The sequence below is a fragment of the Dendropsophus ebraccatus genome, chromosome 11 (assembly GCF_027789765.1).
Source record: "Dendropsophus ebraccatus isolate aDenEbr1 chromosome 11, aDenEbr1.pat, whole genome shotgun sequence".
In the NCBI taxonomy this organism is placed as follows: Eukaryota; Metazoa; Chordata; class Amphibia; order Anura; family Hylidae; genus Dendropsophus; species Dendropsophus ebraccatus.
Genome location: NC_091464.1, coordinates 99,257,830 through 99,275,575, shown reverse-complemented (window position 1 = coordinate 99,275,575; position 17,746 = coordinate 99,257,830). Strand labels below are relative to the sequence as shown.

The following is a 17,746-nucleotide window of genomic DNA, read 5'->3' as shown; positions in this document are numbered from 1 at the left end:
CCAGCTCCTCCTCTCCATGCTCCGCTCTATCTGTAGTATGTGACACTGTAGCCCACCAGCTCCTCCTCTCCATGCTCCGCTCTATCTGTATGTGACACTGTAGCCCCCCAGCTTCTCCTCTCCATGCTCCGCTCTATCTGTAGTATGTGACACTGTAGCCCCCCAGCTCCTCCTCTCCATGCTCCACTCTATCTGTAGTATGTGACACTGTAGCCCCCCAGCTCCTCCTCTCCATGCTCCGCTCTATCTGTAGTATGTGACACTGTAGCCCCCCAGCTCCTCCTCTCCATGCTCCGCTCTATCTGTATGTGACACTGTAGCCCCCAGCTCCTCCTCTCCATGCTCCGCTCTATCTGTATGTGACACTGTAGCCCCCCAGCTCCTCCTCTCCATGCTCCGCTCTATCTGTATGTGACACTGTAGCCCCCCAGCTCCTCCTCTCCATGCTCCGCTCTATCTGTATGTGACACTGTAGCCCCCCAGCTCCTCCTCTCCATGCTCCGCTCTATCTGTATGTGACACTGTAGCCCCCCAGCTCCTCCTCTCCATGCTCCGCTCTCTTGGTCTCAAGGACTCTGTTCTCTCCTGTTTTTTTCCCACCTCTCTGACCGTTCCTTCAGTGTATCCTTCTCTGGCTTTACTTCTTCTCCCTTACCTCTGTTGGGGTTCCCCAGGGATCAGTCTTCTGTCCCTCTACGCTCTTGTGTCCCCCCCAGTCCTCCTAATCTGTACGCTCTCGTGTCCCCCCCAGTCCTCCTAGTCTGTACGGTCTTGTCCCCCCCCCCAGTCCTCCTAGTCTGTACGCTCTCGTGTCCCCCCCCAGTCCTCCTAATCTGTACGCTCTTGTGTCCCACCCCCAGTCCTCCTAGTCTGTACGCTCTCGTGTCCCCCCCAGTCCTCCTAGTCTGTACGGTCTTGTCCCCCCCCCAGTCCTCCTAGTCTGTACGCTCTCGTGTCCCAACCCCAGTCCTCCTAGCCTGTACGCTCTTGTCCCACCCCCAGTCCTCCTAATCTGTACGCTCTTGTGTCCCACCCCCAGTCCTCCTAGTCTGTACACTCTCGTGTCCAACCCCCAGTCCTCCTAGTTTGTACGCTCTTGTGTCCCACCCCCAGTCCTCCTAGTCTGTACGCTCTCGTGTCCCCCCAGTCCTCCTAGTCTGTACGCTCTTGTGTCCCACCCCCAGTCCTCCTAGTCTGTACGCTCTCGGGTCCCACCCCCAGTCCTCCTAGTCTGTACGCTCTTGTCCCCCCCCCCAGTCCTCCTAGTCTGTATGCTCTTGTCCCCCCCCCCAGTCCTCCTAGTCTGTACGCTCTCGTGTCCCACCCCCAGTGCTCTTAGTCTGTACGCTCTCGTGTCCCCCCCCCCAGTCCTCCTAGTCTGTACGCTCTCGTGTCCCACCCCCAGTCCTCCTAGTCTGTACGCTCTCGTGTTACTCCCAGTCCTCCTAGTCTGTACGCTCTTGTCCCCCCCCCAGTCCTCCTAGTCTGTATGCTCTTGTCCCCCCCCCCCCCAGTCCTCCTAGTCTGTACGCTCTCGTGTCCCACCCCCAGTGCTCTTAGTCTGTACGCTCTCGTGTCCCCCCCCCCAGTCCTCCTAGTCTGTACGTTCTCGTGTCATTGGATAATTTAAGTATAACTTGAATTGTATTTATATATTTAAATAAGCGCTGCAGGATCTGTTGGCGCTATACAAATAAATATTATTATTATTATGATGGACTCATGTGGTGTGGAGGATGATGGACTCGCCCGTGGTGTGGAGGATGATGGACTCACCCGTGGTGTGGAGGATGATGGACTCACCCGTGGTGTGGAGGATGATGGACTCACCCGTGGTGTGGAGGATGATGGACTCACCCGTGGTGTGGAGGATGATGGACTCACCCGTGGTGTGGAGGATGATGGACTCACCCATGATGTGGAGGATGATGGTCTCTGAGGAAGTGGGCTTGGCATTGTCGAGGCCAAAGGTGGTGATAGTGTATTCTCCGGCATCTTCATCCGTCACCTGGTACAGCTGTAGGCTTCCATTATTGGACAAGGAGCAGCGCGGTCTTGCCTCTTGATCACACTCTCGTCTCCCACATTTATCGTCTACACCCGCCAGGCGTCTCAGGTATCGCTCATACCGTCCCTTATACATCCATTCATACCTATTACATATCCCCCCGCTCGTATACTGCAGCCTTGTGTGCAGGGGAAGCATCATGGTGTCTCCAGTGGCTGCAAAGACGTCAATGGCTGAAAGGGAAGAAACAAACAACATACGGATATAATCTACAGCACATTATAATCTATGAGGGCGGAAGGGATCAGATGAGGGAGAGAACAGATTCCCTGATCCACCACAGTGACCATTGCGGAGGGACTAGCAACCAATGGTGTCTCCTCTCTCCTCATACAGTGCTGTGTCCCCCCTCTCCTCATACAGTGCTGTGTCCCCTCTCTCCTCATACAGTGCTGTGTCCCCCCTCTCCTCATACAGTGCTGTTTCCCCCCTCTCCTCATACAGTGCCGTGTGTCTCCTCTCTCCTCATACAGTGCTGTGTGTCTCCTCTCTCCTCATACAGTGCTGTGTGTCTCCTCTCTCCTCATACAGTGCTGTGTGTCCCCCCTCTCCTCATACAGTGCCATGTGTCTCCTCTCTCCTCATACAGTGCCGTGTGTCTCCTCTCTCCTCATACAGTACTGTGTCCCCCCTCTCCTCACACAGTGCTGTGTCTCCTTTCTCCTCATACAGTGCTGTGTGTCTCCTCTCTCCTCATACAGTGACATGTGTCCCCCCTCTCCTCATACAGTACTGTGTCTCCTCTCTCCTCATACAGTGCTGTGTGTCTCCTCTCTCCTCATACAGTGCTGTGTGTCTCCTCTCTCCTCATACAGTGCTGTGTGTCTCCTCTCTCCTCATACAGTACTGTGTCCCCCCTCTCCTCATACAGTGCCGTGTGTCTCCTCTCTCCTCATACAGTGCTGTGTGTCTCCTCTCTCCTCATACAGTGCTGTGTGTCCCCCCTCTCCTCATACAGTGCCGTGTGTCTCCTCTCTCCTCATACAGTGCTGTGTGTCTCCTCTCTCCTCATACAGTGCTGTGTGTCTCCCCTCTCCTCATACAGTATTGTGTGTCTCCTCTCTCCTCATACAGTACTGTGTGTCTCCTCTCTCCTCATACAGTGCCGTGTGTCTGCTCTCTCCTCATACAGTGCCGTGTGTCTGCTCTCTCCTCATACAGTGCCGTGTGTCTCCTCTCTCCTCATACAGTACTGTCCCCCCTCTCCTCATACAGTGCTGTGTCTCCTTTCTCCTCATACAGTGCCGTGTGTCTCCTCTCTCCTCATACAGTGCCGTGTGTCTCCTCTCTCCTCATACAGTACTGTCCCCCCTCTCCTCATACAGTGCTGTGTCTCCTTTCTCCTCATACAGTGCTGTGTGTCTCCTCTCTCCTCATACAGTGCTGTGTGTCCCCCCTCTCCTCATACAGTACTGTGTGTCTCCTCTCTCCTCATACAGTGCTGAGTGTCCCCCCTCTCCTCATACAGTGCCGTGTCCCCCCCCTCTCCTCATACAGTGCTGTGTGTCCCCCCTCTCCTCATACAGTACTGTGTGTCTCCTCTCTCCTCATACAGTGCTGAGTGTCCCCCCTCTCCTCATACAGTGCTGTGTGTCCCCTCTCTCCTCATACAGTGCCGTGTGTCTCCTCTCTCCTCATACAGTGCTGTGTGTCTCCCCTCTCCTCATACAGTACTGTGTGTCTCCTCTCTCCTCATACAGTGCTGTGTGTCCCCCCTCTCCTCATACAGTACTGTGTCTCCTCTCTCCTCATACAGTGCTGAGTGTCCCCCCTCTCCTCATACAGTGCTGAGTGTCCCCCCTCTCCTCATACAGTACTGTGTGTCCCCCCTCTCCTCATACAGTGCCGTGTGTCTCCTCTCTCCTCATACAGTGCTGTGTGTCTCCCCTCTCCTCATACAGTACTGTGTGTCCTCTCTCCTCATACAGTGCCGTGTGTCTCCCCTCTCCTCATACAGTACTGTGTGTCTCCTCTCTCCTCATACAGTGCCGTGTGTCTCCCCTCTCCTCATACAGTGCCGTGTGTCTCCTCTCTCCTCATACAGTACTGTGTCCCCCCTCTCCTCATACAGTGCCGTGTGTCTCCTCTCTCCTCATACAGTGCCGTGTGTCTCCTCTCTCCTCATACAGTGCCGTGTATCTCCTCTCTCCTCATACAGTGCCGTGTGTCTCTTCTCTCCTCATACAGTACTGTGTGTCCCCCCCTCTCCTCATACAGTGCTGTGTGTCTCCTCTCTCCTCATACAGTGCCGTGTGTCCCCCCCTCTCCTCATACAGTGCTGTGTGTCCCCCCCTCTCCTCATACAGTACTGTGTCCCCCCTCTCCTCATACAGTACTGTGTGTCCCCCCCTCTCCTCATACAGTGCTGTGTGTCTCCTCTCTCCTCATACAGTGCCGTGTGTCCCCCCCTCTCCTCATACAGTGCTGTGTGTCCCCCCCTCTCCTCATACAGTGCCGTGTGTCTCTTCTCTCCTCATACAGTACTGTGTGTCCCCCCCTCTCCTCATACAGTGCTGTGTGTCTCCTCTCTCCTCATACAGTGCCGTGTGTCCCCCTCTCTCCTCATACAGTACTGTGTGTCCCCCCTCTCCTCATACAGTGCCGTGTGTATCCTCTCTCCTCATACAGTGCCGTGTGTCTCCTCTCTCCTCATACAGTGCCGTGTGTCTCCTCTCTCCTCATACAGTGCCGTGTGTCTCCTCTCTCCTCATACAGTGCTGTGTGTCCCCACTCTCCTCATACAGTGCCGTGTGTCTCTTCTCTCCTCATACAGTGCCGTGTGTATCCTCTCTCCTCATACAGTGCCGTGTGTATCCTCTCTCCTCATACAGTGCCGTGTATCTCCTCTCTCCTCATACAGTGCCGTGTGTCTCTTCTCTCCTCATACAGTACTGTGTGTCCCCCCTCTCCTCATACAGTGCCGTGTGTCTCCTCTCTCCTCATACAGTGCTGTGTGTCCCCACTCTCCTCATACAGTGCCGTGTGTCTCTTCTCTCCTCATACAGTGCCGTGTGTATCCTCTCTCCTCATACAGTGCCGTGTGTATCCTCTCTCCTCATACAGTGCCGTGTATCTCCTCTCTCCTCATACAGTGCCGTGTGTCTCTTCTCTCCTCATACAGTACTGTGTGTCCCCCCTCTCCTCATACAGTGCCGTGTGTCTCCTCTCTCCTCATACAGTGCCGTGTGTCCCCCCTCTCCTCATACAGTGCCGTGTGTCTCCTCTCTCCTCATACAGTGCCGTGTGTCCCCCCTCTCCTCATACTCCTCATATTCCTCATACTGTGTTAGGAGATGACTGTATAACACTGCAGGGTATAGCGGGTGATATGAGGTAGCCCCTAGTCTAGGTTCCCATCATGATTTTGTTATCAGTTTAATATATCCGTTGTATGGGGAAAGAACAGTTGGTAAGAACGGACACTGTAGTATGATATATTTTGAGCTGTTTTCCGTTGACTTACAAAATGTAAAGAAAAGGATCCATTTTGATCTGTGTTTTTTTATCATGTAACATGCACAAAAACGTGGCTGACAATGACTGATACAGAGAGACGCAGAATCTTGCTGTGAACCTATCCGTACCCGGGGGTACATCAGGGGGAGGGGGGGTGTATATGTCATGGTGAGAATAGTTATGTGAGCCTAGCCATACCCGGGGGTACATCAGGGGGAGGGGGGGTGTATATGTCATGGTGAGAATAGTTATGTGAGCCTAGCCGTACCCGGGGGTACATCAGGGGGAGGGGGGGGTGTATATGTCATGGTGAGAATAGTTATGTGAGCCTAGCCGTACCCGGGGGGTACATCAGGGGGAGGGGGGGTGTATATGTCATGGTGAGAATAGTTATGTGAGCCTAGCCGTACCTGGGGGTACATCAGGGGGAGGGGGGGTGTATATGTGATGGTGAGAATAGTTATGTGAGCCTAGCCGTACCCGGGGGTACATCAGGGGGAGGGGGGGTGTATATGTGATGGTGAGAATCATGTTGTGAACTTGGCTGCACCCGAGGGGCAAATCTGGGAGGGCCGGAGGTATATGGGATGGTGAGCATCGTGTTGTGAACTTGGCTGTAGCTGGGGGGGCCGGGTAGTATATGGAATGATGAGGAGCTTAAAGGCTGGTGGACAGGCATGTGGATCCTGTATGTTATGGAGGGGTCGAGGTGGGCACAATCTGTACGTTGTGCACTATGAGCCTGGCCCTGGTGGGTATTAGATGGGGAGAGGGTTCTGCTGAGGACTGGGACTGATGTGACAATCCCTGTACAGCGCTGAGGAATATAACAGCGATATAAACGACTACTCACCGCTCATCCCAGGGATGAGAAGACAGAGACGGAGAAGAAGCAGCACAGATTTCATGGCCGGCTGTAGAGATGGGACCGAGCCAACTGCAGAAAAGAGGAAGTGCCCGGCCATTTCCTGGGGACGTGGTTTACCGAGAACATTGCCTGTGATAGTACATAGTACAAGACATTGTGGGAACGGTATGAACAGTGGAAACTTCTCACATACGTCAGTGTAATATTATAGGTAGAAATACCCCCCCCCCCCCCATCTCTAAATCATGGGGTCAGGGGTGGAGAGAGCATCTGCAGTATCCTGGTTTAACTGTGAGGGGTTGCTGGGTGTTATGGTGCAACTGGGGCCTACTTGGAACCTACTTCTCACGGTGGGGTCCGAGGGTGTTATGGTGGCCCGGCCTCTCAGCACACACAGGAGATGTTAGGCACCCGACTGCTTAGGGAGGGTGCATTCTGACTGTGTATGGCCCTGACACCATCTCCAGTATTCCGTCCGCGTCTGCCACCGCCTGAAAGGGTTAACACTGTGGGTGTCCAGCCTTCATACTCCCCCCTCCCCCGGGACCGCTTGTCCTATGTTAGCTGTTCCCGCGTATTAAGGCCAATCAGAAGAAAAGGGGGGCGGGTGCAGCCCCTTACCTATAGATCCGAGGTTCCGGTCCCGCTCAGTTCAAGGAAGCTCTCCTTAGCGTGGTTTCCTTGTGTTGTGTCCATGGCAGCGGCCGATGAGAACCTGCGGGCCGCGCTGCGGGCGCGCGCCCAGTCGGAGGGTGAGGGCTGGCTCCGCAGCTTTCTAGCGGAGTTTGGTCCCCCTCCGGTTATGCAAGATCCCCCCCTGTGTGGTCCGGAGAGTCGGAGATCGGCGCGCGCTGTGCGCCCCCCAGAGCGTCTGAGTCCTAGCCCGGCACTTCCTGTTTCCGGTCGGGCGCGTGGGAGATCCCGGAGGACAGTTGCGTCGGCTGTGAGTACGGGCGGCGGAGTAACCCAGTCCGCAGCGTTAGAGGGCGCCGATTCCGGTCCCTTAGTAGTGCCCCCTTCTCTGGCCAGAACCCGTTTAGCCTCCCCCCGGTCACCTATTCGGCCTTCAGCGGCTGTCCCCCTCAGACCCCTTGCGGCTGCTGCGGGGTTTTTGTCTTCCGCGGGTCCCTCCTGTAGCCTGGGTGGCGATATAGCTTGGCAAACCATGGGTGGCAGGGCCAGCGTGTCATCAGGGTCGGACGGTTCGCCCATTCCGTCGCGCCAACCCGTTGCTGAGTCGGTGACTGCGGGGGCCGTTGCAGAGGAGGTTCCCCCTACAGGGTTGGTCACCTCTCCGGATCTGTTTGCGGACAACCCCCCCGTTTTGAGAGAAGCCCAGCCCCCTCCCGCTACCATCGCTGCTCCTGCGGCGTTAGCACCCCCTCCTGCGATCGCTGCACATGGACCGCCTGTATCCAGGGCCTCGTCCGTTGTGAGCGGTGCTACTTCCACCAGGTCCAGATCCACGCGTTACCGGAGCCGTCGACGCAGTAGGTCCAACTCCACGTCTTCATCACAGGACTCACGGCGCCACCGCCGCGGTGAGTCGCGTGGTTACCATCACCGGCGCTCCGGCCATCGTTCTGGAAGGTCCAGAAGTTCCAGGCGCTCGAGATCCTCAAGGTGGCGTTCCCCATCTTCCTCCGATGGGTATTCGAGTGTCTCCGAGAGGTCCGAGCGGCCAGAGGTACGTCACAGCAGAGGATCTTCCTCCCGTGGAAGGGCTAACCTGGTGCCTGAGGTGCCCGCCCCTTCAGTGCCGGTCGCACCAACTTTGCCAGTGATCCAATCGGTTCAGCAGCCTGTGCCTCCATTGGCCTCCACTTCTTCTCCGGATGGTGAGTTTGATTTTGCGGGTGCTTGGAGTACGGGTAAGAGGGACACTGAGGTGGTTGCAGCATTGAAATCTATCCTGGGCAAGTTGACGGTCCCAGCGGCTGATCCTTCCCCTGTTCCAGTTCCCAAGCCTCCCCCCCCTCCTCTTGCTGGTATCCACAAGGATGCCATTTTCTGTGGCGTTAGCCCTTTGGGGGCCCACTTGGACAGTGAAACACGGGAAAGGATTTGGTCGCACCAGTATTTAGATATATGGTCTTTAGTATCCATTGACCAACATACCGTTGACAGGGAACGTCGACAGCCATCGGACACCGTCAGGTTTGCAGCCAAGCCAAAAGTAGCGAAAACTATGAACAATTGGCTGCAGGCCTTTGCGGTCATGGGCTGTGTGATGGGCCAAAAGCATCCGGAACGGTGTGCCGAGATGTTTATTTACATGGATAGCATCTATGGGGCGTACAAATCTCATGGCGGCACCGCATGGTGGCGCTATGATGAAGATTTTCGTAGGCGGTTGGCCCTTCAGCCGGAGATCGGCTGGGGGGTCAAGGCCACGGATGTGTGGCTGAGACTCATGCTATCCCCGAAACCAACGCCCTTTCAGGGAGGGGCCACTGTACCGGGTCAATCCTCCCCCGGGTCAGTGGCCGTGCGCCGTCCGGGAGCCTGCTGGCTCTTTAACGAGGGGCACTGCAGGTTCGCCGGGCTTTGTAAATACAGGCATGAATGCTCGGCATGTGGAGGCTCCCACACAGTTGTGCGCTGTCCCAAGCCCCCAGGTAAGCCAGTATCAAGGCCTGCCCCTCCCGAGCTCAAGGACGCCGGTGAGCGTAGTCGCGATGGCCCCTTGGCTCGATCGGTATCCCAATAGAGGGGAGGCAGAGGTGTTGCGTTGTGGTTTTCAGTTTGGTTTTTTCATCCCATTCAATTATTCCAGCTCCCCCTTGTTTGCAGACAACCTAAAGTCGGCCCGTGATCATCCTGACATAGTCCGGGAAAAAGTTGGTAAGGAGGTCTCGCTGGGTCGGATGTCGGGCCCTTTCAGTCGCCCTCCTTTTCACAATCTGAGGGTGTCGCCTCTGGGCGTCGTTCCCAAGAAGGAACCTGGAAAATTTAGGCTCATACATCATCTTTCGCACCCCAAGGGTTGCTCGGTCAACGACGGCATTCCGGGAGATGATGTATCGGTCTCTTATGTATCTTTCGACCGGGCGGTCATGTTGCTGAGAAAAGCAGGTAAGGGGGCGTTGATGTCCAAATCCGACATAGAATCCGCCTTCCGATTGCTCCCCGTTCATCCCGAGTGCCATCATTTGCTGGGATGTTTTTTGGAAGGTGGTTTCTATTTTGACATGTGTTTGCCAATGGGCTGCTCTATTTCGTGCCGCTACTTTGAAATTTTCAGCTCCTTTTTGGAGTGGGTGGTGCGATATGAGACCGGCCTAGATTCGGCTATACACTATTTGGATGATTTCCTGTTTGTGGGCCCCGGGGGAAGCGACGCCTGTAAGTTCCTGCTGTCTACTTTTCAATTTTTTATGTCCAAGTTCGGGGTCCCGTTGTCTGCAGAGAAGACGGAAGGCCCGGTCACCAGGCTTTCGTTTTTAGGCATAGAGATTGACTCTATGGACATGGTCTTTCGTCTTCCCTTTGACAAATTGGACAGACTGCGTGGGCTGATTGATGGTTTTTTGGGGGTTCGGAAGGTCACCTTGAAACAGTTACAGTCTCTCTTAGGCTTACTGGTTTTTGCTTGCCGTGTCATGCCTATGGGGCGAATTTTTTCAAGGAGACTAGCCATGGCAACAAAAGGGGCGAGGTCCCCCTCGCACCGTATTCGTCTGACTCGTACACTTAAGGCCGACTTACTGGTCTGGCAGACTTTTTTGTCTAAGTACAATGGCCGCACTTGCCTTAGGTCTTCGAGGCTGACCAATACGGAATTGGCTTTATTCACGGACGCGGCGGGCTCCCTTGGTTTTGGGGCGGTCTTTGGTGCTGAGTGGTGCGCGGAGACTTGGCCCCAGGACTGGGTGGATTCCGGCCTTTGCAAAAACATGACACTATTGGAACTCTTTCCCATCATTGTGGCGGTAGACCTGTGGGGCCCGCAACTCGCCGGCAAACACATTTGCTTTTGGTCCGATAATATGGCTGTCGTTTTGTGCATTAATTCCCTTTCTTCCTCCTCCCTTCCCGTGATTTGTTTGCTTCGTTATTTAGTTTTGAAATGCTTAGAGTTCAACATATATTTCAGGGCCAGTCATGTTCCAGGTGCAGATAATGTGGTGGCTGATGCTCTTTCGCGTTTTCATTGGCAGGAGTTCCGCGCCCTTCACCCTGGAGCCAGCGAGGAGGGCATGCAATGCCCGGCCCACCTGTGGGAGTTGGTGGTCAGCAATTAATGTCCTTGGTGTCATCGTCGGTTACGCCGGCCACCTGGAGTCATCACGGTAAGGCGTGGGCGGAGTGGTGTGCACTGGTGGGAGCGCGAGAGGTATCATCCAGCTCCACGAGCAGGTTGGAGGTTACTGTGGAATTCTTGTTGCGGCTCCGTGAGGCGGGGGCTCGGGCTCCCTTGCGCAGCGTCGGCTGTCCGGCATTTCATTCTTTTTCAAGCTGATGGGTTGGGAGGACGTCACTAAAAATTTTTTGATACGTCAGGCGTTAAAGGGTTGGCAAAAGGAGAATAGGCGGGTTGATATGCGCAGGCCCATATCGTACCGGCTGTTGGATCAGATAGTCTCCGCTTGTCCGGCGGTCTGTAAGTCCTCCTATGAGGCAACGCTATTTGCTGCAGCGTTCGGCATTGCCTTTTTCGGGGCGCTGCGAGTGGGGGAGCTTCTTCCTCCCTCCAAATTAAAATCGGGTGGTTTGTTGCAAGTAGATGTAGTGCGCGGCGCGGACGCGGTCAGGATTCGGGTGCGTCGGTCAAAAACGGACTGTTACGGACGAGGGGCGTGGCTAACGTTGCGTTCCGTGGCTGGCTCAGTTTGCCCGGTGGTCCTAGTCGACGAATTTTTGCAATGTCGCGCTTCGGGAGAGCAATTTTTTCTGCACGAGGACAGGTCCCCGCTGACGGTTTTTCAATTCCGGTCGCTCTTTAAGAAAATTATGGTGGCACTAGGTCACTCCCCGAGGGAGTTCGGTACTCACTCGTTTAGAATTGGAGCCGCCACCGAGGCCGCAAGGGCGGGTCTGCCGGAGGGGGACATCATGAGAATTGGGAGATGGAGGTCGGCCTGTTTTGCGCGTTACATACGCCCGGAGTTATTGTTGTGATTACTTACACTCTTTCTTTTCCAGGTGTGATCCCTCCTGTGGTATGGATAATCGGACATTCTTACGTCTTCAGAGCGAGTCAGAGAGCGGATATTCGGCCGGGCGGACGGAATCTTGGCTTCAGGAGCATAGCTGTTCATTGGCGTGGGATTAAGGGCCTCCAGTGGTCCCAGGTGTTACCTGAGGTGATGTCTGTTGCCAGCCTCGTGGCGGGCCCTGTCATACTGGTAGTCCACGCGGGGGGCAACGATCTGTGCCAGCTGAAGGTTGGGGAACTAATGACCCTGATGCGAGCGGATGTTGAGCGATTCGGGCCGCTGTTTCCGGAATTGGTTTTGGTCTGGTCGGAGATCGTGCCCCGGGTGGTCTGGCAGTATGCTAGGGATCCCGACGCGGTGGAGAGGGCCAGGCGTACCCTGAATGCTAGGATGGCTCGGTTTGTTCGCTCCAGGGCTGGGGTGGTCGTGCGTCACAGGCAACTGGAGGGCGATAATAGGGGGCTCATGGCATCTGATGGGGTGCATCTGAACGAAATTGGCACGGATATTTTTCTTTCAGGCCTGCAGGATGGAATTGAGCAGGCGCTTTATTTGCTGGGTGGGGGTCGGAGCCCAGTGTAGGGGTACATGGTCTCCTCCGTGGCGGAGTTGGTTGATGGTAGCTGACCGGACGCGCACGGTGGGAGTCCGCCGTCGGTGCACCGGTAGCAATAGATATGCAAGTTGGCACGAAGTGCCCGGTTTGAAGAAGTTATAAGTGGTTTCAATAAATCAGCTGTGGCCGATCTTCACCCAGCAAAAAAGTAAAGCAGGTTGTCTGTCGTTATTTCAGGCGGTGGGGATGATGGCTTATGTTTATGTTTACTGTTTCCTGTGCACAGTCTGTTAGGCACCCGACTGCTTAGGGAGGGTGCATTCTGACTGTGTATGGCCCTGACACCATCTCCAGTATTCCGTCCGCGTCTGCCACCGCCTGAAAGGGTTAACACTGTGGGTGTCCAGCCTTCATACTCCCCCCTCCCCCGGGACCGCTTGTCCTATGTTAGCTGTTCCCGCGTATTAAGGCCAATCAGAAGAAAAGGGGGGCGGGCGCAGCCCCTTACCTATAGCTCCGAGGTTCCGGTCCCGCTCAGTTCAAGGAAGCTCTCCTTAGCGTGGTTTCCCCTCCCTCCCTCCCTTGACTTTTGTTAGACGTTTTAAAAAAAAAAAAAAAAAAAATGATGAGAGACATCTTTTCTTTATAACTGGGTTGGTTAAGTAACTTTGTTGGCGGTCTTTTGCCGATTTGAACATGTTATCAGATAAGTGGTTCCTTAAGTCACAGCTGGCGGAGTTGGTTGATGGTAGCTGACCGGACGCGCACGGTGGGAGTCCGCCGTCGGTGCACCGGTAGCAATAGATATGCAAGTTGGCACGAAGTGCCCGGTTTGAAGAAGTTATAAGTGGTTTCAATAAATCAGCTGTGGCCGATCTTCACCCAGCAAAAAAGTAAAGCAGGTTGTCTGTCGTTATTTCAGGCGGTGGGGATGATGGCTTATGTTTATGTTTACTGTTTCCTGTGCACAGTCTGCAAAGTAATATGTACCTTGAAGTAAGCAATATCCATGCGATGCCCTAACCTGTGGGGGCCACTCCGTAGTGCAAGTGTTACTAGCAGGCAGGAACCGGGGCAGCTGCAGGGTATAGAGTTGTCACGGTACTGGCACGAGGGTGGCACAGCTGGGGACCGGTCTGCGGTACTATGCGGGACACTGGGCATGCGATTCTTCGCTGTACCTAGTCGGGCACCAGATAAGGGACACCAATGCCAGGGCTCAGTAACAGCGGTGGTTACAAGTTTATTGTAACTGAGGTAACTGGTAGCAAAAGTCTCTTCGGGATGCAACCGGGAATATAGCAGGGTTAACCAGACAGAGCAAAGGTGGTGCTGCATAGGCTGAGGTGAAGCATGCCGGATGATGGGAGTAGTAATGATAGAAGAATAGAGAGGCTGTGTCGAGGTGCCTTCCCAAAGAAGGCCTGCTGTTGTTGGCTGTCTCCTAATTAAGTTGGAGAATGGGTCCGGATCCCCTCTCCCACACCATGCACTTAGAATGAAGACACAGACAACGTATCTTGCAAACAAGTCTGGTGTAAATGGGCCCAGTTTTATTATGGTGATCACATTTTATAGACAGATAAAATATAGGGTGGTAACAAATGCTAATAAGACATAGATGAGGCGGTGCTAGTGATTTAGATATTCAGTCATGCGCAATAGCATCTATATTAGTATCCATTATTATTATTCAAAAAGGTCAAAAAGGTTAGAATAACACATTCTGTGCAATGATACTTTCACATTATTCCCACTGTAACAGACAGGCAACTTTCCTCTGAGAATGTCCTTAAACACTGATAAACATGTCTCTGAGGGAAATAGTTCTTGAGACAAAACATTCTTTCTAGTGTCATATCAGAAGTTTTCTAAGGTAAGCAATGTTCCAACTATCTCTGAGAACCCACCTTTGTTTATACAGAAAAAACCAATGGATATGAATGTAAAATGCAAAGTCATACACTATATACGTCATCAACTTCAAAAAACTAATAACTATATATTTTAACTAATAACTATATATTTTATACGATATATTTTGACAGATAAATTGTTTACATAAGGATGTTGATACATACATAAGGATGCTAAAAAACATTTGTTATCTGCTTATGAGAATTATAGAATAACATTTATTATCTGCTGGGAACAGGTTCAGTCACATAGGAGAGTTCCATAATCTCGAGACCAGCTGTATATCCTTGAACAAGTTCAGTGAAAGTTCCATGAGAAAAAGTCTTATTGTTTCTTTCAAACTTTGGATGGAAAAGGATTTATTTTTCTTTCAAACTTTGGATGGATTAACTCATTCCTCTCAGGCTGGTTGGATTATAATACTTGTGGTGAATATCTTGAGTTGTTGAGATGGAGAACAGGAACGACACCCATATGAGAGGATACTCCAGGCACTTGAGCAGGCGGACAGCCAGGATCTGTTACAGCAGAGCACCGAGTCCACTCTTCTGAAGGTGAAGAGAGACACACACACACGACCTCCTTGCTTGGGAGAAGGGGCCGGAACTGCGCAGCAAGAGGAAGTCACATGGTACCCCTGGCCAAAACTAGACGGCCATTGGAGGAACCATGGTTACGGGGCACGGTCACGTGATCACCAGCCTTTGCATACCACTGCACATAGTTATGCACACAAGATATACACATGAACCTGAGAGTAATAGGGACTACACAGTAAACAGTTGCAGTGCATATAGTCTCCAGGACAGACATGACTATAGTCAGGCCCGCTTCTGCCATGAGGCAGACTGAGGCTTCAGCCTCAGGCGGCAGCTCCTGTGATCCTGCAGGGGGCGGCACAATCTTCCTTGCCACTGTCATTTTAGTGAAGTGTAACTTCACTAAAATGACAGCAGCCCCCGATCTCCTATCAGTGCTGAGTCCCTGGCCGCCCCCTGCCGCCCTCCCCAGGAACTGCCGGGCTACGTCTCTCTGATGTGTGACGTCACCCGGCAGTCTTCCTGAGGATTGGGTAAGAGCCTGCACGGCCGGCCACAGCGGCTCCACATGCTGATCCCTCCTCAGTCCTCAGTAGTGAGTATTACAACCAGGGCAAGGGGGAGGCTGAGGGCGGTGATTGTAGGTTAGGGCTGGGGGAGGGGGATCAAGGTCTCAGACCCGAGGGAGCCAGCCAGGTGTGAGCCAGAGCCAGGCCTGTATGTCAGGGATTACAGTCACTGTGTTGTGCTCCGTGTGGGTGAGGGATCTCAGTCAGAGCCCGTACAGACAGGGCAGTGTGCAGATAGGAGTGTGTGCACACTGGAGAGAGGACACATCATCCGTCTTTGTGACAGCTCCTGATCCCATAGCAGCCTTGTATCTGGTGAGTGTGTGTCCCTCCTCCTCCTGCCTGTGCTGGACTCCAGCCCCCTCTTCCACTACTATGCTCAGTGTATACCGCAGTCTGGGGCATAGTGGTGGGGGTGGTATATATGGCTGCACATGTGGATATATATGTACTCTGGGGCCCCCCGTGTACATATATATCCATATGTGCTACTATATACCACCCCCTCCACTAATATACTACAATGTACATATGCATCCACATGTGCTGCCATATATACCCTATACTGCCATATACCACACTATACTGTTAAATAGCGTGGAGCAGCAGGCTGCCATGCTGTGCAGACTAGTTAGTAATGAAGCGCACAGCTTGTCTGGATCCAGCCCTTAGCCTCTCTGCGCTGAAACTTGTAGTACAACAATTTCAGCTTAAATATTATGCCAGGTTCTTTATAAAGTAAGGGGCTTATGATGTTCTGCAGCAGCTGAGGTGTATCATGAGGTTCTGTAGCAGCTGAGGTGTATGATGATGTTCTGCAGCAGCTGAGGTTTATGATGATGTTCTGCAGCAGCTGAGATGTATGATGAGGTTCTGCAGCAGCTGAGGTGTAGGATAAGGTTCTGCAGCAGCTGAGGTGTATGATGATGTTCTGCAGCAGCTGAGATGTATGATGAGGTTCTGCAGCAGCTGAGGTGTATGATGAGGTTCTGCAGCAGCTGAGGTGTAAGATAAGGTTCTGCAGCAGCTGAGGTGTAAGATAAGGTTCTGCAGCAGCTGAGATGTATCATAAGGTTCTGCAGCAGCTGAGATGTGTTATGAGGTTCTGCAGCAGCTAAGGTGTGTTATGAGATTCTGCATCAGCTGAGGTGTGTTATGAGGTTCTGCAGCAGCTGAGGTGTGTTATGAGATTCTGCATAACATCATAATACACATTGAAAAAATAATAAGTTTACTGATAGCTGTGGTATTCACATGGGAATAGTTGATAAACAATTGATTCTACGTTTGGTGGGGGGCGCCATTTTTTAATTTTTGCCTCAGGCAGCACAAAAGCTAGAATCGGCCCTGACTATAGTAATAAAAGTAAACTTAGGGTACAAACACACACGGCATATACGCTGCGTATTTACTGCTGCGATACGCAGCAGATATGCAGGAGATTAGATCTAAATAACTGAACATAGTATCAAATCTGCTGTGTATCTGCTGCGTATCTGCTGTGTGTGTTTGTACCCTTAAAGTGAGAAACAGACAGCCTGTTCTGGGACACTGCATCCACACACTTGTAGGATGGAAGCAATAAGGCACTTTACTTGAGGTAAAACTTTGGTACAGTTCATACAGTTGCATAAGGTGACAATCTGCAGTCAGGATGATCCAACACCAGGAGGTAATGGTGAGATCTGTGGGAGCTTTCAGTGTAGTGATGGAATGGGGTTCTGAGGCAGCTAATAACTCTGGTCCTCTCAGTTCTTCTATCTTTATGAGCAGCTTACTGAGGAATAGGTTAGGCAGAGCTGAGGGTCTCACATACACTGAGGGTCTCACATACACTGAGGGTCTCACATACACTGAGGGTCTCACATACACTCGGGCCTGTGCAGAAGGTCTCTGGAGCAGGGTGGACCTAATGACTGAAGTTTTCTGAATTGCAGAAATTAGAGGAAGATATCTCAGTAGCTTGAACTGGAGTGGGACACTTTGGGACCAGTGCCAGAGTAAGTGATCTACTGGATAGAATCCCTAAATGCCAGAGGACTTCTCTGAACTTACCAGTATACCAAACAGATGATCCAGGCTCCTCTACCAAAGGAATCTAGTAGTTCTGGGAGTAAAGATGCTGCTTTGCAGACCTGAAGGTGGACTGAGAACAGTGGTCACTTCACCTGGCAGAGCCAAGCACACTACACACTACCCACTACCCACTACACACTACCCACTGCACACTACCCACTGCACACTGCACACTGCACACTACACACTACCCACTGCACACTGCACACTACACACTACCCACTGCACACTACACACTACCCACTGCACACTACCCACTACCCACTGCACACTACCCACTGCACACTACACACTACCCACTGCACACTGCACACTACCCACTGCACACTACCCACTACACACTACCCACTGCACACTACCCACTGCACACTACCCACTGCACACTACCCACTGCACACTACACACTACCCACTACCCACTGCACACTACCCACTGCACACTACCCACTACACACTACACACTACCCACTACACACTACACACTACACTGGTCCTAACCAGGGAATCTCACTCCTTCCTGGAGAAGGGTGGAGTTGGGG

General features: G+C 52.8%; 1 protein-coding gene across 5 annotated transcripts in view; it reads right to left on the bottom strand.

The window, feature by feature from the left end:
- Window positions 1–17,244, bottom strand: part of LOC138767873 (uncharacterized) — a 91,195-nt gene extending 73,951 nt beyond the window's left edge. For 2 of the 5 annotated variants that reach the window (XM_069945725.1, XM_069945726.1), the window contains exons 1-3: window positions 17,188–17,241; window positions 6,378–6,521; window positions 1,885–2,241 (exon numbers count right to left, since the gene is read on the bottom strand). In XM_069945725.1, coding sequence (XP_069801826.1) covers window positions 1,885–2,241; window positions 6,378–6,489 — 469 coding nt within the window. In that variant the 5' untranslated portion in view covers window positions 6,490–6,521; window positions 17,188–17,241. Of the gene's footprint in view, window positions 1–1,884; window positions 2,242–6,377; window positions 6,522–17,187 lie in introns of all 5 variants that reach the window. The other 3 variants (XM_069945722.1, XM_069945724.1, XM_069945723.1) reach the window with 3 other exon arrangements.
- Between the last annotated feature and the right edge of the window lie 502 nt (window positions 17,245–17,746).